The sequence below is a fragment of the Sminthopsis crassicaudata genome, chromosome X (genome assembly GCF_048593235.1).
Source record: "Sminthopsis crassicaudata isolate SCR6 chromosome X, ASM4859323v1, whole genome shotgun sequence".
Taxonomy (NCBI): Eukaryota; Metazoa; Chordata; class Mammalia; order Dasyuromorphia; family Dasyuridae; genus Sminthopsis; species Sminthopsis crassicaudata.
Window position 1 is genome coordinate 1221048 of NC_133623.1, and position 27771 is coordinate 1248818.

At 63.5% G+C, this 27771-nt stretch overlaps 3 protein-coding genes across 4 annotated transcripts; all 3 read left to right on the plus strand.

Moving 5' to 3' along the window:
- The first annotated feature begins 137 nt into the window (after positions 1 to 137).
- On the plus strand, positions 138 to 8241 carry GRIPAP1 (GRIP1 associated protein 1). Its single transcript, XM_074277980.1, is given in 25 exon segments — positions 138 to 465; positions 1092 to 1158; positions 1344 to 1405; positions 1782 to 1808; positions 2421 to 2444; positions 2446 to 2529; positions 2641 to 2794; positions 2887 to 3083; positions 3197 to 3244; positions 3686 to 3717; positions 3814 to 3861; positions 3948 to 4047; positions 4137 to 4214; positions 4590 to 4724; positions 4824 to 4919; positions 5385 to 5597; positions 5965 to 6078; positions 6164 to 6241; positions 6324 to 6476; positions 6580 to 6679; positions 6798 to 6928; positions 7225 to 7344; positions 7431 to 7524; positions 7644 to 7798; positions 7880 to 8241. Coding segments are annotated over 25 exon segments (2448 nt in total). The 5' UTR covers positions 138 to 423; the 3' UTR covers positions 7976 to 8241.
- Positions 8242 to 8606: 365 nt separating this feature from the next.
- KCND1 (potassium voltage-gated channel subfamily D member 1) lies at positions 8607 to 14538 on the plus strand. The gene is made up of 6 exons (XM_074277982.1): positions 8607 to 9738; positions 10216 to 11030; positions 12869 to 13115; positions 13275 to 13373; positions 13620 to 13885; positions 14283 to 14538. Exons 1-6 carry the CDS (start codon positions 9403 to 9405, stop codon positions 14536 to 14538), a joined length of 2019 nt encoding a protein of 672 aa, XP_074134083.1. The 5' UTR covers positions 8607 to 9402.
- A 3292-nt stretch (positions 14539 to 17830) lies between these two features.
- Positions 17831 to 27632, plus strand: OTUD5 (OTU deubiquitinase 5). Of its 2 annotated transcripts, none has more exons than XM_074278001.1 (9): positions 17831 to 18210; positions 21217 to 21310; positions 24883 to 24947; positions 25050 to 25206; positions 25312 to 25460; positions 26187 to 26390; positions 26546 to 26747; positions 26835 to 26948; positions 27032 to 27632. In XM_074278001.1, exons 1-9 carry the CDS (start codon positions 18187 to 18189, stop codon positions 27151 to 27153), a joined length of 1131 nt encoding a protein of 376 aa, XP_074134102.1. In that variant the 5' UTR covers positions 17831 to 18186; the 3' UTR covers positions 27154 to 27632. The 2 variants fall into 2 exon arrangements, with proteins under 2 accessions (XP_074134102.1, XP_074134101.1); XM_074278000.1 differs by having other exon boundaries at positions 18037 to 18210; positions 21220 to 21310.
- Positions 27633 to 27771: the final 139 nt, after the last annotated feature.

The window sequence follows — 27771 nt, forward strand, 5'->3', positions numbered from 1 at the left end:
GGGGGGGAGAGGAAGTTGCTGGGGAGTGCGGCGAACCGTAGCCGGGCCGGGAAGCACTGGCAGATGTGCCAGCAGCCAGACCTTCCTCCTTCCGGTCTTTTTCCCTCAAGGCATGAAACCGGGGCGGGCATAGAGGGCGGAGCGGGGGGAGGGCTCAACGGGACTTCCGGCGTAAGGAGACGCCTGCCTTCCCAGCACCCTCTCTTCCCGCCGGGCACCACCAAAAGCCGAGTACCCAGGGGGAGGGAGAGAGAGACAGACATCGAATCGCTCGTCTTAGTCCGGGCCGTCTCACCTGGCGACGTCCTTCCCTTTCTCACCCCGTGCCATTGGCAGCGTCCCACTTTCCTGGAGTCGTAGCTCTGCTGAGGCGGTTGCGCCTGCGCGGACGGCACCGGAGGCGGTTGGGGGGAGGGCAAGAACATGGCGCAGGCTCTTTCCGAAGAGGAGTTCCAACGGATGCAGGTGGCTGGAAGCGAGGCGCGGGGCCGGGGGAAGGCTGGGCGGGGTTGGGAGGGTATGGGCTGGAGGAAGAGCGAGGGTCTTCCTAGTAATTGTGTGGGAGGAGCCCCTAAGGGGTTGCGGGGGAGGGGAGCGGGATCGAATCCTGCTAGAGGGACGTTCTGTGGGCGGGGTTAGCGGGGCCCAGCGAGCGAGGGCCCAATCGGGGTCCGAGAAGGGCGGGCACTGCCGGACTCGGAACGGAAGGACGACCAATAGGAAGCACTGGGAGGCGGGACGCTCAGTCAGGGTCTGAGGAAGGCAGGGTCCAAGAGAGCACTGAGGAAAGGAAGAGCCAATAGGGATCCAAGGAGAGCAGTGGAGGGAGGCGGGACCCATGGGACCGGAAGGGACCGAAGAGCTGAGCAAAAAAAAAAAAAAAAAAAGGGGGGGGGGGGCCTTTCCAATTTCGGAGGGAGACCTTCCAGAGGGAAGCCCCCAGTGGTAGGAGAATCCTTCTCTCGGTTACTGTGACCCTCAACGACTCGCTTGCTGCACCAAGAGTTGGGGGGGGGGAATCTGATGTGCTGATTTCTAAGAGATGGGGGGTGGTACTGAAGAAAAGGGGGACTCCTGCCCTGCCCCACTAGGCCCAGCTCCTGGAGCTTCGGACCCAGAACTACCAGCTGTCAGACGAGCTGAGGAAGAATGGTGTTGGTAAGGCTGCAGGGGAAAGGGGGGCTGGGGGCGGGGTGCTAAATGGAGGCCTTCCCTGGTGATCACTGAGATGAGCTGCTGTGAGGGGGGGGGGGAAGCTCTTGATGCCTCAGTCGTCAAACGGATGGAAGACCAACAGCAGCCCGTCAGCCATGGAACTCCCGCCCCTGTTTTTCTGTCCTCAGAGATCACCTCCCTCCGGCAGAGAATCACCTTCCTGGACAAGGAGTTTGCCCGAGCCCAGAAGGTGTTCAGGATGATCCCTGTGTCTCATGGACTATCCACTACTTGGGAGTCTCCCTGCCTTTCTGCCTGTCTCAAGTTGTTCCCTCAGCTGTACCTCCTTGCCTTCCCCCCCCCCCCCCCCCCCCCCCCCCCCCCCCCCGTGCCCCTCAAAGTCCCTCTTTCAAGTTGTTCTCCCCATTGGAGTAGTTTTTCTCTGAGCCTCCCTCTCTCCCCTCTCCCCCCCCCCCCATGGCTCTGCCCTGGCTATTTTCTCTATCCATCTCCACCCCCCCCCCCAAGTTTTTGCTTTATCTGCCATTCCCTTAGGCTGTTTCCTTCCCCTGTTCTTATTGGCGATGTCTCCTGTAACCAGTTCTTCTCTCGTTCTCATCTCACAGGCTCTGAGCAAGAGCAAGAAAGCCCAGGTGAGGAGGACTGGAAGGGGCAGGAATTGGGGACCCCTTAGACAAAGGTGACTTCAGAACATGTTCGTTATCCGTTCTTGCCCGGAGGAGAAACCTGGGTCTTCGCATTCAATATGTTAACATTGGTCCAGGCTCCAGCCTCTCTAGGCTTTCACTTTCCCTTATTGGTCAATAAAGTAGAAGAGGGGGAGGGGGTTTAGACAAGGTCCATCCCTAAACACCCTTCTGGTTTGGAGGTGCTGGACTCCTCCCAGGCTCTCCCTCCTCCTGGATGGGAGGCTTTACACACACACACACACTCATGAAAGTCCCTGTAACATTCAAAGGAAACGGTCACTTTTTGAGGAGCTGATGGGAGAAGCTAAAGGCTGTCCTAGGCGTCAATGGCAGTGGCTCACAGAAGGGACTTTAGTGACTGCATCCCTTAGGTCTCAGAGAGGGATATCTCCGTGGCCGGCTGGCTGTCTTCCCCTCATGCCATCTCTCTTTCCCTGTCCCTCCTCCCTCCTCTCGCCATTTCCTTTCTCCCCATTTCCTCTCTGCCCCCTGGTGTCGGCTGCCCGGTCTTTCCCGGGTTTCACATCTACGTGTGCGCACGCCTGTGCATCCCAGGAAGTTGAAGTTCTGCTCAACGAGAAACCAGATGCTGCAGGGCAAACTCCACAGTCAGGAAGATGACTTTCGGCTGCAAAACAGCACGCTCCTGCAAGAGCTCAGTAAGGTCCGGACTCCCCGGCGCGAAGGGGGAGCCCAGAGGGGCTGCTGATGCTCCAGCCTGGCTTCCGCGCCAGGCAGAGAAGGGGGGTTCTGACGGGGCCCCTTTCCCCTTCAGCTCTGCGCACAGATCGAGCAGTTGGAGCAGGAGAATCGGCAGCTGAAGGAAGGCTCTTTGGGTCCGGGGCCTCCCAGCACGGCCAGCGGCCCTGTGGATGGGGAGCTTCTGCGCCTGCAGGCGGAGAACACAGCCCTCCAGAGGAATGTCACAGGTAGTAGTCCAGCGTCCCAGTAGGTGGGAGTAGGAGGGGGCCTGGGGTCTCTTGAGGAGGTGACAAGACCTCAGCCTTCCCCTTGTGCCCAGCCCTGCAGGAACGCTATGAGAAAGAGCAGATGGGTTCTCCAGCCCCGCCAGAGGCTGCTGGAAAGGAGGATGTGGGCGGATGTGGAGACCACGCGGGAGGCCCAGTCGTGCCCCCTCCGTTGGCAGAGGCCGAGCTGAAGTGGGAAGTAGAGAAGGAAGAGAAGAGGCTACTCCAGGAGCGTTTGCAGGGGCTCGAGGTAGGCCACGGGGGCTTGGGGGCGGGCGCGGATTTCCTTAGCGCCAGTGCCTCAGGGAGGTCAGGTCACTGGCTATACCCCATACATTTGCCGGGGTCTGCCTACGTCTACAGAGCTCGAAACAGGCAGAGACGGCCAAGCTGCAGGAGGAGGTAGCCAAGGTGGGACTTTGCCCGGCACCTTGATGACAGGAGGCTGCAGCTGCTGTCCAACACCACCTCCTCCCCCCCTCCCTCAGGCCTCAGTTTCCCTGGCACTTCATCACCTCCTTCCTCGCCCACTGCCCCTTTCCCTTTTCTAGCGCCCAACCACTCAGGCTCTGTTGTACTGTCTCCGCCCGGCTCCTTTGGGCTTTAGTGAGTCTCGGTCCCCCCTCCCTGAATCCCCCCCTCCTCCCCACCCCGCTCTGTGGTAGCTCTCGTCGCTCCTTTGCCGATCGAGAGGCTATCGGGTGGCAGGTGTCTGTGGTAGCCCCTCCCCGGCCTAGTCCCGACCCAGGTTGCCACCCCTCTCATCTTCCTGTCACGCTCCTCCATTCCCTCGTTGTGTCCCGGGGCCAGAGGCCCGGCGCCCTGGGTTCCCATGGCCTTTCTATCTCACAGCTGTCGGAAAAGCTGAAGAAGAAACAGGAGAGGTACATGGGGACCTCTTGCAAGCCAGGGCTTCGGGGTGGGATTCAGGGGGAGGGTCCTGGATCTGCCCAGCCCATGTCCCTTCTTCCCTTGCTTAGCTTCTTCCGCCTGCAGACAGAGAAGGAGGCTTTGTACAACGACAGCAGGTACAGGACATGGGGGGAGGGGGGGGTGAGACCTGGGGGAGCCCGGACCCCGGGTCGCCGGCACACCCGATCCTACCCCCTGGCAGGAACAAGATAGAAGAACTTCGCCAGCACCAAGAGGCGGATCTCAAAGCCCAGGTAGTCCGGACTCAGAAGCTGCAGCAGGAGCTTCAGGCGGCCAACCAGGTGGGGCATGGATGGGGTGGGGGCGGGGGGGGGGGGGCAGTGAAACAGAGCGCCGAGGACCCTGACTTTGCTCTGCCCTCCCCAAACAGAGCCTAGCTGAGCTGAGGGAACAATGCCAGGCCGAGCGTCAGGACCACGCCAGCGCCCTCCGCACCCTCCAGGACCAGGTACGGCTCGAGGCCGCTTTCTCCGTTGGCAAAAAGCAGGTCTTGGGCTGGGCGCGCGGTCCGTGTGCATTTGCGTGTCTCTTTTTCTCTTTGCCCTCTTTCTGCCCTTCGTGTCCCTTTGCGTCTTTCCCTGGGCTTTGCACTTGGGGCTCCCCAGGCAGTGTGCCAAAGCGCAGACTTACAGGAGCGGGTGCAGGCACTGTTGGCGGAGAGCGATGCTTTGCGGACCAACCTTGCTGCCCTAGAGCAGGTATTGGGACTGGGGAGTGTCCCGTGTGTCCGCTCGGCTCTGGCTCCCTCCCTCCCCCTCTCGCTCTTCCTCCCCGGTGCCATGGGATGCCCCTCTCAGGCCCCTCTGCCTCCTGGGGCCCCCAGATCCAGACAGCCAAGACCCAGGAGTTGTGTGCCTTGCGGGAGCAGACTGCGGGCTTGGCCACCGAGTTGCAGCAGCGCCAGGCTGAGTACGAAGCCCTGGCAGGCCACAGAGATGACCTCAGCTCCCAGCTGCAGGTGAGTCCCTGCCCACCTCCCTCTTTCCCATCACCTCGGGCTTGGGCTTGGGACCCCCCGCTGTGGGGGTCCAGCTGGGTGACACTCCGCCCCCCTCAGGAATCGCTTCGGGCAAACGGCCGGCTTCTGGAACAGCTTCAAGTCCTGGGGCAGGAGAAGGAACATCTCAGTAGGGAGCTGGAGGAGGCCCGCAAGGTGCGTGGCGGCTCAGGCTGGGTGGGGGTTCTAGGGGCGCAGCCCTTGGAGCCGGGGGCCGCCTTCAAGTCTCTTGGGCGTCTGGGGACCCCAGGGAGACCCTGAGGGTCTCCAGTTCCCGTGAGACCCTCTGGTCTTAGTTGGAGGAACTCGGGGGCCATTGGCACGGCCTTTTCGAGCGGTTGGGCCGGAGGGAACGCTGACTCTCGGGGGAAGCTGGCTTTTGCCAATCGTTCCCTTCCTGCTCTGCTGACCTTTTCTTTACAAGAGGGTGCACAGGGAGCAGCTGGACCCCACAAGCCAGGGGGGCAGACTTACTGGGCTCCCTTTGTCCGAGGCAGAGTTCGGTCTGTGGGAAGGGCTGAGAGGAGAGGGCAGTTGGCTGTGTTTGGGGGTCCTAGCGGACCAGGGTGGGGGGGGTTGGGGTCTTGGGGCTTCTGGAGTCCAGCTAGCTCCGCCCTACAGAGTGCTGAAAAGAGGAAGGCTCTTCTGGACGAGGTGGCGGCCGAGGCACTGCAGGAAAAGTCTAGGCACAAGGAGGAGCTGGGCTCGGCCCGACTACAGGCCGAGAAGGACGTGCTGGCGGTGAGGGCACGCTACGAGCGGGAGCTCCGGCAGCTCCATGATGGCCGGCGGCGACAGGAGGAAGAGCTCCGGGCCCAGATCCGGGAAGAGAAGGTGGGGGCCCTCGCCCCCCACAAAGGAGGGAAGCTTCCTTTCGAGCTTTCCTCGCATGAGGGAAAGCCCGGGCCCAGCGCGAGTGTGCGGGGAGCCGTGCCGAGACAGAAGTAGCCGGGGACTCAGTTGTGACGGCCTCGGGGCGCCAGACTGAAGTTTCGTATCTGATCCTGGGAGGCCACTGGAGTTCAGTGAGGACAGGAACAGTCCCTCCTGGCACAACGGGCCAGGAGGCTAGTTGGGCCCCTGGCAGAAGTAGAGCCGTCTAGTGAGAGGGGCCTTCCCGTCTGGCAGTGGGGCCTCGGTGTTGCCTTTGGTCTGCACTGGGGGAAGGGGGGAGATGTCAGTGGGCCTCCTCTCCCTGCAGGCGCGGACCCGGGAGCTGGAGAGCCTGCAGCAGATGGTGGAGGAGCTGCGCGCCCAGCTGCAGTCAATGGAGGGAGCCAAGGGCTGGTTCGAGCGGCGACTGAAAGAGGCAGAGGTGCGGCCCCCGGTACGCCCCCGCTCGGCGTGCAGGTCCCAGCAGCCCAGCTGCCTCTTGTCAGCCCTGTGCTCTTCCCATGCAGGAGGCCCTCGAGGAGCAGCATCAGGAGCACGAGGAGAGCCTGCATGTGCAGGAGGAGCGCCACAAAGCCGAGCTGCAGGTGGGCCAAGCGCTCCCTTGGGAGGTGGGGAGCAGCCAGGGGCAGCCCGACCTGTCGGGCTCATGGCTCTTATCGTCTCTAGCGGAAAGAAGAGGAGGTCCGGGCCGCAGAGGGCCGCCTGCAGGAGGCCGAGGCACTGTGTGGTGGCCACCTCGACACCATCGCTCGACTGCAGCAGGAGGTGAAGGATGTGGCAGACGGGCAGCGCATCCTCGAGAAGAAAGGGAGTGCCACGGTGAGCGCGTGGCCTGGGACATCCTGCCCCAGAGCCCCCTGGTCGGCCTCAGCCCCTGCCCTCTGAGCGCCCCCTCTTGTCCTCCTTGTGTCCCCTCCTACAGCTGAAGGACCTGAAGCGGCAGCTGCAATTGGAACGGAAGCGGGCCGACAAGCTGCAGGAGAGGCTCCAGGAGTTTCTGACCAATAGCAAGAGCCGCTCCGGTGAGTGGAAGCCCCTGAGTGTGGAAATGGGAATGGGGAGCAGACTGGGGCAGCCCCGAGACAGACTGGGGAGGAGTGTCTGTCTGAGGCCTGAGGCCGCCCCCACTGTGTCCCCCAGGCTTTGAGGAGCTCGTCCTGTCGGAGATGAGTTCCCCCAGCCGGGCCCAAACGGGCGACAGCAGCAGCGTCTCCTCCTTCAGCTACAGGGAGATCCTCCGGGAGAAGGAGGGCTCGGCTGGCCCTGCTCGGGTACAGCGAGTTAGCCACCACGTCTCCACCCCTCGGCCCTGGGGAGAAGGGCGGGCAGCGGGAGGGCGGGCAGCCTGGTGGCTCCTTCTCTGCCCGCTCACGCAGGCTGGAGCTTAGTCTCGGCTCCGCAGAGAAGACCACGGGCGTCCAAAGCTTGCTCGGCAGAGGGAGCGGGTCTGGGTGACATCTCGGATGAATGTGGCTGAGCCCGGGATCCGTGGGGGGAGATGGGGGAGGGGAAGAAGGGGGGATGGGGGGGGGGACTTGGGAGCCCAAGGTCTTATGGCCCTCTCTAGTCATCCTCAGGGAGCCCCCCAGGCCCGGCTCGGCCAGCGGAGCTGTCGGATGAGGAGGTAGCCGAGCTCTTTGAGAGGCTGGCGGAGACGCAGCAAGAGAAGTGGATGCTGGAGGAGAAGGTGCCCGGGCCGGGGCTTTGAAGGGAGGGCCAGGGGGGGAGCCTGGGTCAGCCCTGTGACCACATTTTATGATTGGACCCTAACAGGTCAAGCACCTGGAGGTGAGCAGCGCCTCTATGGCGGAGGACCTGTGCCGCAAGAGTGCCATCATCGAGACTTATGTCATGGACAGCCGCATCGGTCAGCTTCCAGTCCCAACCTAACCCTTCCTGCCCCTTTGTGGGTCTGGGTCCAAGCCGGGGGGGGGGGGAGGGAAGTGCCAAGGCCCAAGTCTCAGGCCCTGCCCTCTCCCCTGGCAGATGTGTCGGGCCCCTCGGGCCACACGGACAGGAGCGGCCTGGGCAGCGTCCTGCGGGACCTGGTGAAACCAGGGGACGAGAACCTCCGGGAGATGAACAAGAAGCTCCAGAACATGTTGGAAGAGCAGCTCACCAAAAACATGCACCTCCACAAGGTGCCAGGGGACCAGGCGGGGGCGGGGGGGGGGAGGGGCTGGAGCCCTGGGGAGGGCTGACTCTCCACTCTCTGCCCTCAGGACATGGAAGTTCTCTCCCAGGAAATCGTCAGGCTCAGCAAGGAGTGTGTGGGGGGCACAGAGCCATCGCCAGCCGGATCCGGAGAGGCCACTTGAGCTGGCCAGCCCCCCAGCCTGCCCGCTGCCCACCCGGCCCCCAGCCTGCATCCGTCCCCGTGCATGACTGTGTGTGACCCAGTTCTATTTATGGCTCCCGGCCCACAGCGGCTGTTGCACTTGGGGGGGGGGGGTTCACGCTCCAGAGCGCCTGGGAACAAGGTCGGCAGTCCACTGTGCTGCACCAACGAGTTGTCGAGGCCCTGACTTGTGTGCTCCGTTTCCCCTGAAACAATAATGTCCTACCTTCCTCTCCTGCCTGAAAACCTGGTCGCCTCTTATTTGCTGAGTGTCGGGGGCTGGGGGGGGGGGTGGTCCGGGCCTTCTCCCCCCTTCTCTCCAAGTCCTCCTCTGGCTGCCCATCAGTCTCCCTCAATCCTGCCAATGAATGGAAGCCCATTTAGCCACAAGCCCTTACCCAGGATTCTCAGGGGCTGGGTGGGGACACCTGCCCGGCCCCCAGATAGGAGCGCCCGACTGCCCCCTCCCCCCCAGCTGTCTGAAGGACGCCACAGCGCCAAATGCACTCCTTCCAGCACATTAAAGCCTCCTCCGCCTATCGATCCGACCTACCAGCTAAGTGCTGCTGAGCTCGGACCCTAGGGACACAGGGAGGGAGGGAGGAGGCCGGGAAGAAGAGGAGGGGTAGCGGGGCCCCCGCGCTAGACTGGGAGGGGCCGCTACCGGCCCCCATGAGAGCTAGGGATCCCCCCCCCCCAAGAACCAAGGCTGGGGGTCGGCAGCCGCTGCCAAGCGCCCTCCCCGGCAGAGGAGGGCCCCGCCCCTTCCTCTGCTGTCCCGCAGCCGAGGAGGAGCTGGAGCCGCTGCTGCAGTGGGGAGCCCTGGCACCCCGGCCCCGCCCCCGCCGAGAAGCAGGGGGCGGGGCCGGGAGAAGGCCGAGGACCAGGGGAGTCTCCCTTCCCGGGTTTGCTGGGAGACCCCAGTGCTGGCCGCCGCCCCGCCCCTCGAGGCCCCGCCCCTCGGCCTCAGTCTCCTCCCCTGCGCAGAGCCCAGCCCCAGCCCCAGCGCCTCACTCCCGGCTCCAGTCCATCCTCCCGCCGCCGCCGCCGCCGCCGCCGTAGCCCCCCGGCGGTCCCTGCCCCCGGGGAAAACCCCTCCTTCCCCTTTGGCGCGGGCCGGCCAGCCCCCCGCCGGTGCTCCCTCCCCCTAGCTGCCGCCCTTTCTCCTGCCCCACCGGGCTCTCCGGCCGCCCCCTCTCGGCGCCCTCCTCGGCCTTGCCCTTGGCCCTCAGCGTCTCCCCCCGCCCCGCCCCCCCTTCCCGGGCCCGGCCACGGCCCGCCTCCGGCCGCCCCGCTCCCGGTCGGCTCCTGGGCCCGTGCCACCTGGGCCGCATCCCGGCTGCTTGTCTCCCGCAGCTGCAGCCCGGCGGCTCCCAGGCAGATGCCCGCCTGAGGCGGCCCGGGACTATGGCAGCTGGGGTAGCGACCTGGCTGCCTTTCGCCAGAGCTGCCGCTGTGGGCTGGCTGCCCCTGGCTCAGCAGCCCCTGCCCGCAGCCCCCCAGGGCTGCGAGGCCCGCAGCGACGAAGTGCTGGTGGTGAATGTCAGCGGGCGCCGCTTCCAGACATGGAAGAACACGCTGGCCCGCTACCCGGACACGCTGCTGGGCAGCTCCGAGAAGGAGTTCTTCTTCAACCCGGACTCGGGGGAGTACTTCTTCGACCGGGACCCCGACCTCTTCAGGCATGTCCTCAACTTCTACCGGACGGGCCGGCTGCACTGTCCCAGGCAGGAGTGCATCCAGGTGAGCTCCGGCCTCCTGCTGCTGCTGCTGCTGCTGCCTCCAGGGAGGGAGTTGAGCTAAAGGGGGGGGGAAGGGGAGGGGGGTCTCTCCTTTTGTGTCTGGGGACTCAGACAGGACTCTGACCAAGAATTCGGGCTCCCCGAGAGCGAGCAGCTTCACAGGGAAAGGCTCAAAAGATTTTCTTGGGCTTTGGGGAGGGGGGGAGAAGGAATCGGGGTGGAGCCCCAGACCCCCATCCTAGAGAAATAAGCCTCTCCCAGGGCAGACCGGGGTTTCGGGGCTCTCTCCACTGGGCAGTTAAGGGAGTCCCAGGCTGGCTGGCTGCCAGGGCCCACCCCATCCCCCAAGGAGAGAAAATGGCTGGGGGGCCAAGGAGGAGTCTTCCTCCCCGCTGGGACGGGGGAGGGGGGCACGGTGAGGGGGGGTGTCGTCCCCTTCCCTCCTCCCCCCTTCTCTTAGTCCCTTCCCATTCCTCAGGCTTTTGATGAGGAGCTAGCCTTCTATGGCATCGTGCCGGAGCTCATCGGTGATTGTTGTCTGGAAGAGTACCGGGACCGCAAGAAAGAGAACGCCGAGCGCCTGGCTGAGGATGAGGAAGCCGAGCTGGGGGGTCCCGGAGGGGCTGGGGCCGAGTGGGCCCTGCCGCCCGGCAGCCCCTTTCGCCAGCGCCTGTGGCGAGCCTTCGAGAACCCCCACACGAGCACCATGGCGCTGGTGTTCTACTACGTCACAGGCTTCTTCATCGCGGTCTCCGTCATAGCCAACGTGGTAGAGACCATTCCTTGTCGGGGCGGAAGCGGTGGAGCCGGTGGCCGGGCTGGTTGGCGGGAGGAACCCTGTGGGGACCGCTTCCCCCTGGCCTTCTTCTGCATGGACACAGCCTGCGTGCTCATCTTCACGGGGGAGTACCTCCTGCGGCTGTTCGCGGCCCCCAGTCGGGGCCGCTTCCTCCGCAGCGTCATGAGTCTCATCGATGCCGTGGCCATCCTGCCGTATTACATCGGGCTCTTCATGCCCAAGAACGACGACGTGTCCGGGGCTTTCGTGACCTTGCGTGTCTTCCGAGTGTTCCGAATCTTCAAGTTCTCTAGACACTCGCAGGGCCTTCGGATTCTGGGCTACACACTCAAGAGCTGCGCCTCTGAACTGGGCTTTCTCCTCTTCTCCCTCACCATGGCCATCATCATCTTCGCCACCGTCATGTTCTATGCCGAGAAGGGTACCAGCAAGACCAACTTTACCAGCATCCCGGCTGCCTTCTGGTACACTATCGTTACTATGACCACTCTCGGGTAAGTGACTCAACCCAAAGGATGATGCCACTGACATCAACAGGTGTGATTAGCGTTCCCATGTCACAGACCGAGGCTCGGAGAGGCCAAGGGGCTCGGCCAATCAGAACCCCCGTCTCCCGACTCTGAGGCTGACCGTTATATCCGATATCCCATTGTGTCTCTTTGTGTCAGAAGGATGGAGGCCAGGGAAGAAAAAGCGAGGCTGGAATCGCCCAGTATGTCGAGGTTCTGGATTTGGGGTAGGGGTTCTGGAGTCTGAGGGCCATTTCTTCATGGGAGTGATGGTGGGTAAGACGTTTGATTTGTCGAGTCCCCAGACCTGAAAGGGATTTTGAGATGTTCTTAGGGCCCAGTCCCCTTTTTGTTACAGGATAAGAAAGGAAGGATTCATCCTGGGGCATGGAGAACAGTGGGGGAGGGGGAGGGCGGGCAAGGGGAGGAAGAGGGGTGGCAGTCAGCTGTCATTGCAACAAAAATCCAAGTCAGAGAGTCAGAAGGGGGCTTAGGAGCTGCTTAGCCCAGCTCCCTCGTTTCTCAGGGAGAAAGGGGCTCTGAGGGCTCTGCTCTGGATCACACCGGGAGTTAAGGGGATCCCCATGTCATCCTGCTTCTCAATCTCTCCAAAATGGCCAAATGATGGACTTCCAGTATCCTAAGAAGAGATGGAGGCTCTCTTGATTTCTTCTTTTTTTTTTTTTTTTTTTTTCTTCCCTTCAGATTAATTTTATTCTCTTTTGACTAAGAAGTGGGGTTGGGTTTCTTCCCCCTCCTCCTTCCTCCCCCCTGAACAATTAAGAAAAGGCAAGGAAAGCTTCCGTAACAGACACAGGTAGTCACACGAGGCAGATCCCCCACGTTGGCCATGTCCAGAAATGTGTGTCTCGCTCTGTGTCCCGAGCCTTCTCAAGTTTTGTGCCCTCGGGAGCTGGGTGCGCTCACTCGCTGCCCCGCTTGGGTCTTCAAGGTCTTTCCAGCAGCTCGTCTTGATGCTGGACGGCTGCTCTCCCGGTTCCCTGCGTCAGTTCCTCCCTACCTTCGTGGTTTTCTCTTTCTTCAGGGAGCCTCACAGTAGTAGGGCCAAAGTGGGGGTTCCAGGAGTAGAGAGGGCATCGGGAGACTGAGGCACAGAGAAGGCAAGAGCACCTAGCCCAGGTTGCTCGGAGGGATGCCCACTGCTGACACTGGGGTTTTCTGCCCTGAGTGGTTATGGAGGAGACAGCAAGGGGCCTGAGGACACCTAAGCAATAGGGTGGATCCAGAAGTCTGGGGGCCACTGGCTGTTCCCCCACAGTAGCTTGGCAGCCCTAGCCACACTCACCAGCCCTTCAGAGGCAGCTGGGAGCCAGCTTAGGGTTAGGAGGTATGTCCTGCACAGCGCTCGTTAGAGAGAGGAGAAAGCCAAGGCTCCAAGGGAGTTTGAAACGCTGATTCCGTCGCCTCCCACGTGCCCTCGAGGAAGCCTTGCCGCTATAAGGCCTTCGGTTTCCCTCTCTGTAAAATGTCTGGGTTATACCTGGAGATCATGCATGGCTTTTCCCTTTCCCACCCTCACCCCAAGAGCTTCCTAGGAAGGATGTCCAGAAAGGGTTACACAGAGAAGGCACTGGGTCCCCTATCTCCTTCCGCCCCATCCGAGCCTGCCGGTGGGCACAGACAGAAATGGGCAGTCCTGCTGTAGGCCTTTGAGGCTCGGCCCTGAGCAGTCCTTAGTGAGGGCTGAGCTTCAGTGCGCCTTCCACATGGGCCAGAGGTTCTTAAGGTTCCCTTCCGTGGCCTCCCCGGTCAGAGTAAGGCTGAGGGAGAGCCAGAGTCCGGCATTGAGTGTGTGCCCGCAGGTACGGGGACATGGTGCCCAGCACAATTGCAGGAAAGATCTTTGGCTCCATCTGCTCACTCAGCGGGGTGCTGGTCATCGCCCTGCCGGTGCCCGTCATCGTGTCCAATTTCAGTCGAATCTACCATCAGAACCAGCGAGCTGACAAGCGCCGGGCCCAGCAGAAGGTGCGCTTGGCGAGGATCCGAATGGCTAAGAGTGGGACCACGACAGCCTTCCTTCAATACAAGCGCAACAGGGGCCTGGAGGTGGGTCTCTGCCCTGGGCGGAGGGCGCTTTTCCAGCACTGCAGCCCCTCCTCACCAGTTGAGTGAGATGGGGGCTCCGAAAGCTGGGGATGGGGGGAAGTGAGGCTGAGGGTCTGTTGCTAGGGTGACCCATCTGATGCTCTACCCGTGGCACTTTAGGACCAAGATGGTGCCGAAAGGCCTGCCCTGAACACACGAAGCCGCTCGGCTTTTGAACAGCAGCACCATCACCTTCTGCACTGTCTGGAGAAGACCACGGTGAGACCCTTCCTCATGCTCTCTCTGCCCCCCCCCCCCCCCGCCCCCGCCCCGAGTGCCTGGGCGCTACCTTGGGCAGCCGCAGCCTTCTCCCTCTGCTCCAATGGAGTTCCCAATGTGCAGCCTCCCAGACTGTCTGACCCCTGGGGGGGCCTCCCTCACTGTGTCTTCCTTGGGTCCCCCCCGGCCCCCGCATCGCTCCCGGATGCTGACCCTCCTGTGTCTTTCTCTCGCCCCTCCCCCCAGTCCCATGAGTTCACAGATGAGTCTGCCTTCAGCGAGGCGTTAGGAATTGTTTCCCTAGGTGGTCACACCAGCCGCAGCACCTCCGTGTCTTCCCAAGCCGTCATGGGAAGTGGCACTCGGGCTAGCGGTCTGATCTCCTCCTGCTGCCCCCGGCGGACCAAGCAGCGCCGGGCCATGCGCCTGGCCAACTCCACGGCCTCCGTCAGCCGAGGCAGCATGCAGGAGCTGGACACTCTTGCTGGGCACCACAGCCCAGGACCCCAGAGGTAATGTGACCCCTAGGCTCTGGGGCTAAGGAAGTGAAACTTGGGGGAGGGGGCTCCAGGTGCTGCTGGGGCAAACGAGGCTTTATAGACTTAATGAAAACGGAGCCACCAAGGAGCTCAGGGACTGTTTGGGCCCAGGGCCCTGCCCACAAGGCCAATCCCTCCCACTAAGATGAGAATTCAGAGCAAAACACATCCTCATGGAGCGTGAAGCGTCCCCACTTGCTGAGCCTTTCCTGGCCCGAGGGTTGTAGTTAGCACTTATGGGGGCAGGGATTGCACCCACTCACCTGAGGTGGGCCGCCACAGGGGCTGTGGAGCTTGCAGCTGAGCCCCGGGCTGCAGCAGTCCTGAAGGGTTGGGGGATAATCCGGGTCCTTCTGCTTCCATCCACCAGCCGGGCCAGCCTCAACGCCAAGACTCGAGACAGCCTGACTCTGAACTGCGACAGTCAGGACCTGGTGGCGGCCATCATCAGTATCCCCACCCCCCCGGCCAACACTCCAGATGAGAGCCTGCCACGTTCGCCTGCCAGTGCCAATGGAGAGGGGCCAGGAAGACCCTCAGGGGGCAGTGGTGGGGAGACCCTCCGGAACTCCAGTCTGGGTCCTTCTTATCTTCTCCACAACACTGTCAAAATCTCCTCCCTGTGACTGGGGTGCTTCCCCCTCCTTTGGGGTGTCGCTTCCCTGCCGTATCTGGAGGGGGCAGAAGGTGAGGCAGATGAGGGGCCCACGGCCCTTCTCTTCCCACCGAAAGCTATGCAATGAGATGTTTTGGTATTGGAGGTGGGCCCCCATCACTGCCCTTAACGGGACAATTTGGGGGTGCGACGGATTGGAGGACGGTGGGGTCGGGAACTTATCTGATCGAAGGATCAGCTGTGGGGAGGGTTGGGTCCGATCTCCCCTCTTCTCGGACCCCAGAGACACGAACATCAGCAGCTGGGATGGCCGAGGATGAGACCTGGGTGGGGGGGGGTCACTGTGTGGGCCTGGCCGTCAGGGCCAAGGCCGCTGTGGCCTGGATCTTCTCCGGGATTTTTCACCTGTGAGACGGGAAGGCGGCCCCGGGGGACGATGCAGGGCTCAGAGTGCTCGCTCAGTACCTCTCGGGGATGTGTTAGCACCTGGCCTGGCAGAGGCTGCCCTCAAGATGGCGGCGATAACAGAGGGACCCCTCTGCTTGTCTCCTCATGGCTCCCGCCTAGGAAATGTCATTAGACTGCTGTCTCCTTAGTGAATGGCTAGCTCTCTCCTTGGACTTCCTTTTCTTTATCTGGAGGACAGCTGACTAAGTGGCCCAGTGAAGGGGGAAGCCTTCCCCCATCCCCTCCCGTCATCCTCAGGCATGGAGATCAACAGAGGCAGAACGGCCGAGAGGGATCCACTGTGTTGTGAAGAGAAGCAGAATTCTGGCCCGGCTGGGAGGGAGGCCCAATGTCCTGCCTTTGGAAGTCCGCTCCCCCTCCCCCCCCCCCATATGAAGCAATAGCTCCCGACTTGGCTATTCGATGCAAAGAGCTCCTGGCTATTCCTCTGATTTGTCCTTGAGATCCAAGTGAATTATTGGTGAGGCAACTAAGGGCACCCGGCCAGGAGGAGGAGGTGCTTTAAGGTCTCTCCTCAGTATCTCCAGAGCTCTTTGAGCCTGCCTCAGTTTCCCTTCTGTGTCCTAGATCCCCTCTATCAAGCTGCCTGCTTGCCTGCCTCCTGGCACGTCTCAGGTTTCCCCACCTGCCCCATGCTTGAAGCCAGTGGCCTACTGGATGCAGTTTAAACCAATAAAAACGCACACAAACCAAAGGAGACCTTGGCCCACGAGTGGGGATGGAGGGTGGGGCAACTGGGGAGGGGCGGACTGGAGGTGACATCAGAAAGGGCTTGAGATGGGTTAGACCAGCTGGGTCTCAGCTTGCTTATCTGGAACATGGGTCTGATCCTTGATTCCCTGGCCAGTGGTGTTCCCGACAAGGCTTAGGGCGAAGGCTCGATCCACCTGGAGAGAGGGCTGGGGGAGGCTTCGGGCAGCCCAGTGCGGCTGCCCGCTTTAGAGACTTCAGCCAGGTACTGAGGATGGTTTCGGGAGGGAGAGGGAAGGCTGGCTGGTCCTTGGCGCCCAGGCGGGAAGCAAAATCAAGGTCACCCAGCCGGCATTTCGGATGGTCTATTACGTGCAGGCTCGGGGCGAAACACGAAAACCCCTCTATTCCCCCCCCCCTCCCACTCTGGGGTACGAGGTGCACCGAGGAGGGGCAGGGAGAGGAGGGGGAAACGGAGGAGAGCCGGGCTTCAGGACGCAGAGAATTTGGCCGCCAGTAGGGGGCAGCATGGACCGCCGAAATACCGAAGGGGGGGAGGGGAGACGAGTCGGCCGAAGTGGCGGGCGGGACCCAAAGGGGGGAGGCGTGGGCGGAGCGAGCCTCTCCCGCTTGACTGACAAGCTAGGGCGAGCCACGAGAGGAGAGCGTAAACTTTGGCCGGTTCTCGGCAGCCGGACCAGCGACGGAGCTAGGGGAGGAAATGACGTTGCGGCGGCGCGTGGAAGACGCACTGTGGCAACTCGCCAGTCCGGGAGGGGGCAGGGCCGGGCGCCCGTGGTCGAGTTTGTCCTCTCTTTCCACGGCGCTTTCTCTCAACCCCCGGCCGGGGAAGTCGCAAAGACTTACGTGCCCTCCACCGCCGGCCCAGACGGGCCTCGGGCCCGGACTTACCGCACCCCGACCCGCTCTCCGCCCCGCCCTTCTCCCTGCCCCGTACACAGCCCTCGATCTGAGACAGGGGCGGGACAGAGAATAAAAAGAGGAGGCGGGGCTTGACTCCTGGCCAGCGCGCCTGCGTGCGCCGCGGAGGCTGATCCGTCGGGTCCGGGTGTTTGTTTTTGTCAGTCACCTGGTGGAGCGGGGCGGAGCTTCCAGACTCCGGAATCGGGAGGCAGAGAGGAGAAGGAGGAGGAGGAGGAGGAGGAGGAGGAAAAGGAAAAGGAAAAGGAAAAGCTAGCGGCGGCCGCGGGGCCTACGCCCCGCCCCCCGCCCCCGCCCCCGCCCCCACCCCCACCCCCTTCTTAACTTCTGCATCCGGGCCGTCCCTCTCTGCTCGCAGCCTACGCGGTCGGAGCCTACGCAGGCTCTCAGTCTCGGGCCGGTGCATTTCCCAGAGCCTGCTTTTTTTTTAAGGGGCCGCGGGAAGCCCTTCCCCCACGCCCTGCCTCGACTCCTTCCCCTCCCCTCCTTGCCCCCTCCCAATCCGGGGCCTTGGCCTGGCCCCGCCCCTGCTCATCCGGGGCCTCGGCCTCTCGCCCCGCCCCTTCTGCCTTCAGTTTCCCGGGGTCCGCCGGCTCCTTTCCGGCCTCCCTTCGCCTGGTCTGGCGTTGCCCTTCCTCCTCTCTCATCCTTCCCTTCTCTTCCCTTCCCGCCGCCGCCACCTCCCGCTCCTCCTGCGTCTGGCCCGGGCGGCGGCGGCGGCGGCGGCGAAGGCGATTCTCGGCGTTGCGGCTACGCGGGGCCTGGCGGCTCCGGCCTCTCTTGGTCTCCGGCCTCACCCCTCCCCCAGTCCCCGCCCCGAGCCTCGCTCGGCTGCGACCCTTATTCCCCCTTGTCGGCCGGACCTCCGGAGGCCCGGCCGGCCTGGCTCCGCCCCGGCCTCGGCCCCGGCGACCCTGAAGGGGCGTCGGAGCCGGAGCCGCTGAGCCCGAGGCCGAGGCCGAGCTCACCGGCCAAGGGCTAGGAGCACCATGACCATCCTGCCAAGAAGAAACCTCCACCACCGCCTCCCGGGCCGCCGCCCGCCGGCTCGGACGCTGATTCGGGCCCGGACGGCGAGCCTGGCGGCGGGCCCGGCGTCCCGGGGGGCGGCGGGCCCGGCGTCCCCGGGCGGCGGCGACGGCGTCCCGGGCGCCGGACCGTCGTCTGGTGGCCGCCCTCGCGCCTCGCCGCCGCCGCTGGCGCGCTGGGCCTCGGGCGCGGGTTCCGCGGCTCTCGGCCGCAGGCCTCGCCGCCGCCTCCGGGCCCCGGGGGTCCAGCCTCCGGCGGGGCCGCCGACGCACTCGGTCTGGGCCTGGGCTTGGGCCTGGGCGCTGGCGGCGGTCCCGGCGGCGGCCCCGGGGGCGGCTGCTGCTCTGGGCCGGGCCACAGCAAGAGGCGTCGGCAGCAGGCCGGCCCCGGCGGCAACCCAGGCGGGCCTCCGGGAGGCGGCGTCGGCGGCGTAGGCCCCGGCGCGGGGGGCAGCCCAGAGCGCGACGAAGGTGGCGCCGGTTACAACAGTGAGGACGAGTACGACACGGCGGCTGCCAGAGTCGAGGCCATGGACCCGGCCACTGTGGAGCAGGTACGGGCGGCGGCGGGGGTGGGGGTGGGGGCGGGGGTGCTGTGGGGGGCCGCTGCCGCCGCAGGGCCCCTGCCGCGCCCCCCTCCCGCGCCCTGCCGGCTTTCCCACTTTGCTTACTCGGTGGCCTCCCTGCCACCCCCCCCATCTTTGTCCGTTTCTTAAGTCCCCAGAGCCCCTCATCTTTGTTCCCTTCCACAAGCCCTCCTGATTTTCTTACCCCGTGGCCTCCCCCTCCCCCCCTTCCCTAGGGCCCCCATCTTTGTCCCTCTCCCAGCTTAGTGTACTCCAAGTCACTTGATTGTCTCTAGGCCCCCCTTGTCCTCCAGCTTTTCTTGCCGCGGCCTCCCGTCCCAGAAGCTTCTCTGGCCTCCTTACTTCTGCGTACCCCCCTTCTTACTTTGCTTTCCCACTTTGGTCCCCAGTCTCCCCCTCCTTTTTTTCCCTGTCCCCCCCCCTCCAGTCCATTGGGTCCCCTTCCTGTTTTCCTTGCCCCTTGTCCCAGCGTTCCCCTTTCACTCTCCCCCCTCCACTCCCTCCTTTTTCTATTTTATCCTTGGTCCTCTGGACCCCCCCCCTTTTTTTTTTTTTTTTTTTTTTTACCCATTGTTTCTCCCTTGGCTCCTAGATAACTCCTCCCCCTGTTTTTTATCCCCCCCCACAGCTGCCCTTGAGCCCCCTGGCTTATTCTGTCTCGAGTCCCCAGAGCCAGGCCCCCCCCCCTTGTTCTTCCTTTAGTGCCTGTACCCATGTCCCCCTCCCATCTCATATCTTGTGCTCTCCCTGTTCCTAGACTCCTGGGCCTCCCTGCTTTTCTTAGCCCATTCTGGTCCCAGCCCCCCCCTTAGCTCTTCCCCCCAGGTCCCTAGTGCCTGCCCCTTTTCTTACTCCACCTTTCTCAGCCTCGCTCCTCAGTGGGGGTCCCCCCAAGCCCTTTCTTCTGCCGTCTCCTGTAACCCTTCTCCTAAAGAGCCTTTCCTTTCTTCCTCGATTGGGCTTCTTACCAGGCTGCAGCCGGCCTCCCTGCTCCCCCCTTCCCATGGCTCCCCAGGCAGAGCAGGAGAGGGGAGGACAGCGGGATCTGTTTGCTTCTGTACGTGGCCGTTGGAGGCCGCCGAGTGGGTGAGCCTTCCGGCAGTGAGGGCCTCGGACTGACCCGAAAGGTCCCTCGCGGCCCCCCTCCCCCCACCTTGTGCTCTCCCCTCAGCCCGTGGCCAGCGGGACTTCCCTGGGGACCAGTGGCGGCCCGTCCCCTAAGTCCTTGTCCCAGAGCGCGAGGCGGAGGAGACGTGCGGACGGGCTGGCCGCCGGTGCTCGGCGCTCCTGTGCTCTGGACCCCCTCCTTAAAGCTGATCTACACGCTGCCAGCCTCCCAGCTCTAGGAGTTCTTGCCTGGTGCTCCCAGACAAACCTTCTGGCTTTAAGTTCCTCTTGCCCCAAGCCCAGTATCAAGGGAGGCCGGGCACGCGCAGGGACAGAGGCACAAATGCACTGGGCTGAATGTTTGCGTGCTGGGGGGGGCTGCAGAGCCCCAGCCTCTCGTGCCGGCTAATAGGGGAGGGCAGATGGATCTCCTCTCTATGTACCTTCTTAGGAGTTGAGGCGTGAGGGCAGGCCTGGGGGGGGGGGGGCTTAGCCTGAGGAAGAGAGGCTCTGAGGGGAGCCCCCGGAGGTCCCGGATTCCTGCTCCATTTGAGGAGGTCTTTCCTGAACTGCTTCCTTTGGGAGGGGTTGGGCCCCTCCCAAAACTGAAAGTTTAGTCCCAGAGGGCTCAAGACCTGGAGTTGGGAAAGTCGGAATCCAAATCGAGCATTAGATGCTTCTTAGCTGGCTGACTCTGGGCAAATGCCAGATCTTGGTCTGCCTCAGTTTCCTCCTCTGTAAAAACAGGGGCCATTGCTGCTGTTTTGCCTTTGAGTATAGGGTGGCGGGGGCGGGGGGGGGGAAGGACAAGGACAGAGTAAGAAATGGTGCTCTGGAGGCCAAGAGGAGTTGTTTGCCTTGGTGGGGCGCCCTGCTGGGCACACCTCAGCTTGGATTCTCTGTTCCGAGCAAGTTTTGGCCCTCCTTAGCTAGGGATGCTTTGGGGTTCCAGAGGAGAGGCTGGATTGAGAGGAGGGGGGGGGGTGAGCCAGTCCCCCACTGCCTGGGATGCCATAGAAGCAAGCATCCCAAACGAATACGGCCGCCCTTGGTGCCCTTCCCCTACTTCCAGGCCCGGACCGGAGCCTGACCGGAGCCTGACCATGGACTTCCCGGGGATATTGGGGTTTTGGTTTTGTTTTTTTTTTCCCCTCCTGCCGAGACAGCGGGAGTCAGCAGTGTACGGAGGGCGATGCCTTCGCACCAGCCGGTGGCTGTGTCCGTGCCCCGCTCCCTCGCCATCAAGGCAAGGGGGCTGACCTACGCACCCGAGGCCCTCTCGTTACTGTGTTACTTCTGTTCCCTCGGTAGCCACACAGGGCCACGGCGCTCACCTGTGGCCGTGGCACACCTTAGGATTCTCTCCGTGACTTTGGACAAAAGCGGGGGTCGGCGGTCAGGGTCTTTGGGGAGTCAGGGTGTCTCCTGGCTTTGGCTGGGACGCGGGGGGGAGCCGGAGCTAGGACCCTTCTCTTTTTCACTAACGGCAGCCACATCCGCCTGCCTCGGACCCCACTCTGCCGGGATCGGGGAGTTCCCTGGACTTGGAGACAGCTGGAAGTGTGAAGAAACCGAACTCTCTTGCCACTCTCTCCCCAAGCTGTGGCTCCCAGTCTCTCTTCCCTTAGGCGGCTTATCTCTCTTGAGCTCAGTTGCGCTAGGGCGGGGCATTGGCCCCGCAGAGTGTCCTCCTACCAACACAGTGCCAGAGAAGAAGGCCACAAGATGGCCCCTAGTCAGCTCGGCCCGCAGAGGTCTCCCCTGGGCCTCTGAGCTGCTTGGGCGTCGGTGGCTGTTCCGCCCTTCCAGGGCAGCCCGTACGGCTCCGGCTACTGGTCTTTGAGCTTTGCCATGTCTTCTCTTCAGCAGGAGCACTGGTTTGAGAAGGCCCTTCGGGACAAGAAGGGGTTCATTATCAAACAGATGAAGGAGGATGGGGCCTGCTTGTTCCGGGCAGTGGGTGAGTTGCCTCTGCCACCCCTGCCACAGCCACCCGCTGCTGCTGCTCCTGTTTTGGGGGGAAGGAGGGGGAGCCTCTCAGGAGCGGCCTCTGATCCCCCCATGTGCCCCTAGAAAGCTAGGATGGTTGCAGTGAGCTTCCCGTGGCTCCTCAGGTGCGTGCCGCTTTGCATGCTTGCTGGCCACGGGCGGCGTGCTGGTTAGAGTTCTGGACTCACAGATGCAACATCAGCCGATTCTCGTGCGTTACCCTCGCGCGCCCTGGTCTCCTCCATGGTAAAAAGTGGGGGTGGCCGGCCCTTTCCTCCCGGGGTCGTGGGGATGCTCAAAAGAGACAACGTTCTGAGGCGCTCGGCTCAGTCCCTGGCATCAGGAAAAGGTGATGGGTACCGAGGGGCTCACCCTTTGCTCTCTCCTGCCCGTCAGTGGGTCTTAGTGAGAATTGTTGCCTACCGGCCCTGCCTGCTCCCCGTTGGAGGCAGCTCCCCGGTGGCTGATGGAGTGGGGCAAGCCTTTCGTGCGGCTGCCAGAGCCTCCTCCCCGTTGGGGATCTTTTAGGAACTCTTAGTCTATAAAGCAGTTGCTGGGGGGGGCATGCAGCCACAGGCATCTGTTGGGGGGGGGGATGGGACGGCTGCTACAGGGGGAAGGTGAAATGCCCGATTGGAAAAGAGTGGGGGAGACGGGAGTGGGGTTATTTATTGACCCTAACAGAGTCTGGAGCTGCCTTAGACACGGTTGGGCCCCTAGGGCTGGAGAACTTCCTGCAGGCCCAACCCCTTTAGAACTGAGGAAACGGCCCAGAGAGGGAGCGTGGGCTTCCAACTCCAGCTCCCCACGCCATTACTCTTGCTATGCTAGCCTGCGGCCCAGCCCGGAATCGGAGGCCTCTCCTGGGGGCTGGCAGGGTGTCTTACTTGCAACTGTGCCTTGGGAAAGTGAGCGAGCGAGCACCCCCCCCTTGCCAGCGTTTGGGACGAGCCCTGTAGGCCATCTCTGGGCCCAGCCCTTTCCCCCAACTAGGCCCCAGCTCAGCTCTAAATTGAATCCTTGGGGGGGGGGGGGATAGGGTGGAGAGAGTGGGCTTGGCTTGAAATCCTAGCTGCCTCCCCTTGGGTGGGCCTCCCTTTCTCCCTCCGAGGGGCTGGCCTCCACGCGGCTGAGGGCACTTTGTAACCCTCGAAGTGTGGGAGGGAACGGGATCTGGAATGCTTGTGGCTTGCCGGGGTTGGGGGGTGGAAGTCTCCCCCGTGCCAGGCCTGTCTGGAGAGGAAGGGCCATTCCCTCAGCTTTCTGGCTGCCCGCAGGCTAGAATCGGAACTGGGACAGCTAGGGGGCGCCACAGGGAGGAGTAGGAAGGGAGTTCCAGTCTGGCCCCTGACCCTTCCTAGAGTATTAGCCGAGTGACCAGAACTAGAGGCTTCAACTCCCTGCGCCTCAGTTTCCTCAGCTATAAAAGGAGGCTAACGGAAGCCTTTACCTTCCAGGGGCGTGAGGATCAAAGTAGGGTAACATTCCTAGATTGCTTTGCAGATCTTAAGATAACACAACGGGGAGCTCACTACTGTGAGCCGTGAGGCCCGGGGCCCCGGTGGGCAGAGGGACCCCCGCCCCACTCCCTTGGACCTTGGATTCGAATGAGAGCTGAGTGTAGCCTGGACAGCGGGGAGGACACGGTCTGATTCGGGGCGGGAAGGAGGCCACGCAGCCCGAAAAGGCTTTGAGGGCCAGGGAACTTGGCGTGGGACTTGGGGCGCTCTGAGGAGCGCTTGAGGAAGGTCACTTTGGCCGAGTGTTGGGGGGGAGAGACTTGAGGCAAGCACCGCCCCTCCCCACAGGATGGCTGGGGGGAGGAGGGGGCGAGAACTGGGTGAGGGTGACGACTCAGCGCCCAAGTCAGCAGATCTTGGGGGAGGCGGGCTCAGAGGGAAGGCTGAACCCTGTTTTGGCCGTGTTGTGGGCGGCGGAGGGGGGGGTCCTAGATGAGTCTCAGTGGGAGAGACTAGAATCAGTTCCAGATGGGAGTCTTACTGGCATTGGATTCGGGGGGGGGGGGGGAGAACAGGGAGCCTGGAAGGGGGAGATCCCTGCACCAGGAGGGGCAGTGATGTCCCAGGCACTTGGGGTGCTGCCAGAGGGAGGAGGGAGCAGGCTGGGCTCCTCCTTTCTCAGAGGCCCTGGAGGGGCAGGATCTCGCCGTTCTTTCCACATGCCCTTGGCCAGCCACACTCTCTGTGTGTGGGACGGAAGTAGCTCCTGCCCGTGTGTGGGAGGTTGCTGGCCGTGACCCTGGGGGAGAGTGGGGGATGGCGTTGTCTGCCAAGGCCAAGGTCCCAGATGGGGCGGGGAGGCCAGCTTGGCAGAGCCAGGCAGAAGAGAGTCGCGGGAGCCCACCCCTTGGGTCCCTCCTCCGCCCCACAGGGACAAAAAGCTTCAGCCCCCTCCTGTCGTTTCCCACGGAGCCCCGTGGGCAGCCGTGGCCCTGGCAGGAAGTGAGCGCAGGCAGCCCCGTTTCATAGCCAAAAATACTGAGGGAAAGTAGCAGCCTGGCCCATACTCCTCGGGGCTTTCCCACTAAGAATGGGCAGGGGCAAGGCGCAGCTTGGCCACGGGCCTCTTGGCCTCCCGAGCCAGCTGCCCCGTGGCCCGAGCAGTCACAAACCGAGGGGGGGCCCAGGCTGTTTGCGTCGAGACGAGGTCCGAGTTGGGCCAGGGGCCCTTAGCGGAGGCCGGGCCCGGCCCGCCTGTCGGGGCCCTGTCATCTTGTCTGATTGCCTTCCCTCCCCAGGCCGGAGAGACAGAAGACAGTGTGGCCTCAGGCTCCTGTAGCAGCCTTAAGGTTCAGGATAGGAAGACCAGTGTCTGACCCCTTTGGAAGTGGCACAGAGAGGGAGGTGCCGTCTCCCCCGAGTGTGGTTCTTGATCTGCCCCCTCTGCTGCCAGGAGGGGGGAGGGGGGACGAGGGCACGACGTCGCCCGAGGAAGGCCCTTGCTGGGGTAGCGACAAGTTTGGGCAAAGGGCTGCGTAGCGAGGAGGCTCGCCACCAGGCCACCCGCCCCTCCGTCCCAGGCAAAGGGCGTTCTCCCTCCTGCAGGCTGGCACCGCTCCCTCGTGGGCAACAACGTGAGGGGGGGCCAGGAGGTGCCCCCTTCCTCCTTAGGGCTGCATCCCCTAGATGGCAGGCCCTGCCTCAGTGCCCCCCCCGCCCCCCCGAAGTTTGCTGGCCGTTAGTGCGGCATGGCCCTTTCCTGGGCAGGACTCGTTCGGGAGGGTGGGCCTCAGTGATGTGCTGCCCGCTTGGTGGGGCCTTTAAATTGCCCCCGGGAACGTGGCAGCTCCAAGTGGACCCAGAAAGGACGGGGAGGGCCCTCCTACAACTGGGGACCGGATGGGAAAATGGGTTGGGGTGGATGATGAGAATCTGCTCTGGCCCTGCTGTGCTATCAGACCTTGAACCCTTGAATCTGCCTTCCTCCCCCAGCCACCCCCTCCCCCTGGGCCAGTGCCCCTCCCCTGTCCCCCGCCTTGTCTCGGCCTTCCCGAAGCCCTGACTTTATACCACTCTCCCGCAGCGGACCAAGTGTACGGCGACCAGGACATGCACGAGGTCGTCCGGAAACACTGCATGGACTATCTGGTGAGCTGGGGGTTGCCGGGGGGCCTGATGCTCCCCCGCTGAGTCGCTCCAGCCCCCTCCCACCGCTGAGTCGCTCTTTCTTCCCCCCCCCTTCCACCCCAGATGAAGAACGCCGACTATTTCTCCAACTATGTCACCGAAGACTTTACCACGTACATCAACAGGAAGAGGAAGAACAACTGCCACGGGAACCACATTGAGATGCAGGCCATGGCCGAGATGTACAACCGGCCCGTGGAGGTGTACCAGTACAGCACAGGTAGGGCCACCGAGGGCCGCCAGGGCGGGGGGGCGGCAGGGGGAGCCGGCCCGGGGCCCCGGCCCCACCCCATCCGTCACAGCACAAGTATCCCCGTCCCCCCAGAGCCCATCAACACGTTTCATGGCATTCAGCAGAACGAGGACGAGCCCATCCGGGTCAGCTACCATCGCAACGTCCACTACAACTCAGTGGTGAACCCCAACAAGGCCACCATTGGTGTGGGGCTGGGGCTCCCCTCCTTCAAGCCAGGGGTGAGTGAGCAGCTGGCGAGCCGGCCCGGCCACTCTGCCGGCTGCTGTCCGCCCTCCTCTCCCTTCCTTTTCAGGGCCCACCTTTTGGCCCAGGAGCGTGCGGGCACAGGCACGCGCCCACACAAACACATACACGCGCTTCCACGCGCTCGGAACCTCACCGGGCCTCCGGAAGCCGGCCGGGCCTCCCTCTGGCCTCTCCCCTGCACCTCCCTCGATTCATTCCTTGTTTCCTTGAGGCGGGGAGTCTCTCCTTTTGGCCCTTTTGACCTTCGGGAGGAGGTAGACCCCTGGGGGACGAGTCGGGGGACGGGTGGTTCGGAGAAGCCCGTGAAAATGCCTTCTCGTCCCCGGCCGGCTCAGAGTCTCTAGTGCCGCGAGGGCAGGAGGCGGTAGGTGGGTAGGGAGAGAGCCGGGGGGCCCGACGGGCCCGACGGGCCCGACGGAGATGCTGCTCCCTTCCCAGCTCCCTTTGCGGCCTGGGACTACCCTGAAAGGGTCGGGCGGGGCTTGGCAGTCTTGGGGTTGCCCCTCCCCTTGGGCTCTTCTTCCCAGGCCCCTCTCCCCATGCTGAGAAGCTGATCCTTCTGGCCAGAGGCTCCCCCTTCCCTCCCCCCTCCTCTCCCCCCTCCCCCCTTCCTCTCTCAGGGCTGGGCAGCCTTGTTTCTGCCCTGACCCCAACCCCGAAACACCCCAAAGTGCCACTTCCTTCTATGTCCCCCCTAGTTTGCCGACCAGTCCCTGATGAAGAACGCCATCAAGACATCGGAGGAGTCGTGGATCGAGCAGCAGATGCTGGAGGACAAGAAGCGGGCCACAGACTGGGAGGCCACGAATGAGGCCATCGAGGAGCAGGTAGCCCGAGAGTCCTACCTGCAGTGGCTTCGGGACCAGGAGAAGCAAGCCCGGCAGGTCAGGGGCCAAGCGCAGGTAGGTGGGCCTGTCTGTGGAGATGGGGAGGGGGGAGGGGGGAGGCGGGAGGGGCCGGGGCAGGGACCATCCGGGCTCCTTCCGGGCCTCGGGCCTGGCCCGCTCCTCCAGCTCAGCTTTAACCCTGTGGGTATCTATACTACCCTCCCTCCCAGCCCCGGAAAGCTAGTGCCACTTGCAGCTCTGCCACAGCGGCAGCCTCGAGTGGTCTGGAAGAGTGGAGCGGCCGGTCCCCTCGGCAGCGGAGCACCGCGCCCTCCCCAGAGCAGCAGGACCTTCACCCGGAGCTGGGCCCCAAGCCGCCCTCGCCGGGCCACGGCCTCACTCTCGCCAAACCCCCCTCACCCTGCGCACCAGGTCAGTGCCGCCAGGGGACGGGGGGGAGGGGGGTCACATCTGGGGGGGGGGGGCTCCCTCCTGCCACCCTTCCCTGCTGTATCTTAGGTCCGAGCAGCCAGTTGGTAACCGGAGGAGACCGAGCCACCTCCCCCCTCGTGTCCCTGTACCCCGCTCTGGAGTGCCGGGCCCTCATCCAGCAGATGTCACCTAGCGCCTTTGGTAAGGCCCTTCTGGGTCCCGGGGTCGCTGGGCTCCCTCCTCCCCCCAGGGCCTCATACCCACCCTTCTCCCCTTCCCCCCAGGTCTGAACGACTGGGACGACGACGAAATCCTGGCCTCCGTCCTGGCCGTCTCTCAGCAGGAATATTTGGACAGTATGAAGAAAAACACAGTACACAGAGACCCCCCGCCAGACAAGAGTTGATAACCAGGGACTGGAGCCCCCTGCCCGCCCTCGCCCCTTCTGCTTTCCGCCACTCCGCCCTCCCCTGGCTAATCCTCGGGAGATTCCAGCACTAGGGTCCAGCCTTGGCCCCCCCCTTGGATCTCGTGCCTCCCTCCACCTACCTCCTCCTGCCCCCTCAGTCACGCCTTCTTGAGCTCCTCTTCACCTAAACTCCATGGATTCAGTGGTGGAATGACCGTGGGCGGGCCCGGGCCACGCTGGACACCTCCCCCCTCCTCCCCCCCCACCCCCACCGCGGGCCCACGGCCATTTGGATAGCCTGGCAAAGGAGGGAATGGTGCCCACGGGCTCTGCCACCCCCTCTGGGGGGGGGCAGCCGTGGGGTGGGGGAATCTGTAGAGAAGCCTCGCCCCCCTCCCCCCAGCCTGGAGGACACCACAGCAGTGTTTGGGTGTCTGACCCCTTCTCCCTTTATTAAAATCTAATTTTATCTTCTACAACGTTCGGGTCCTGGCCCCCTCCCCCTCCACTCCCCCCCACCCGCGTCACGAGGCCCTATTACTCCGGGGCACCCCGCCACCACTCGGGGCTTCTCCTTCCCTCTCTTCTGAGGGCTGGGGAGGGAGGCACAAGGGT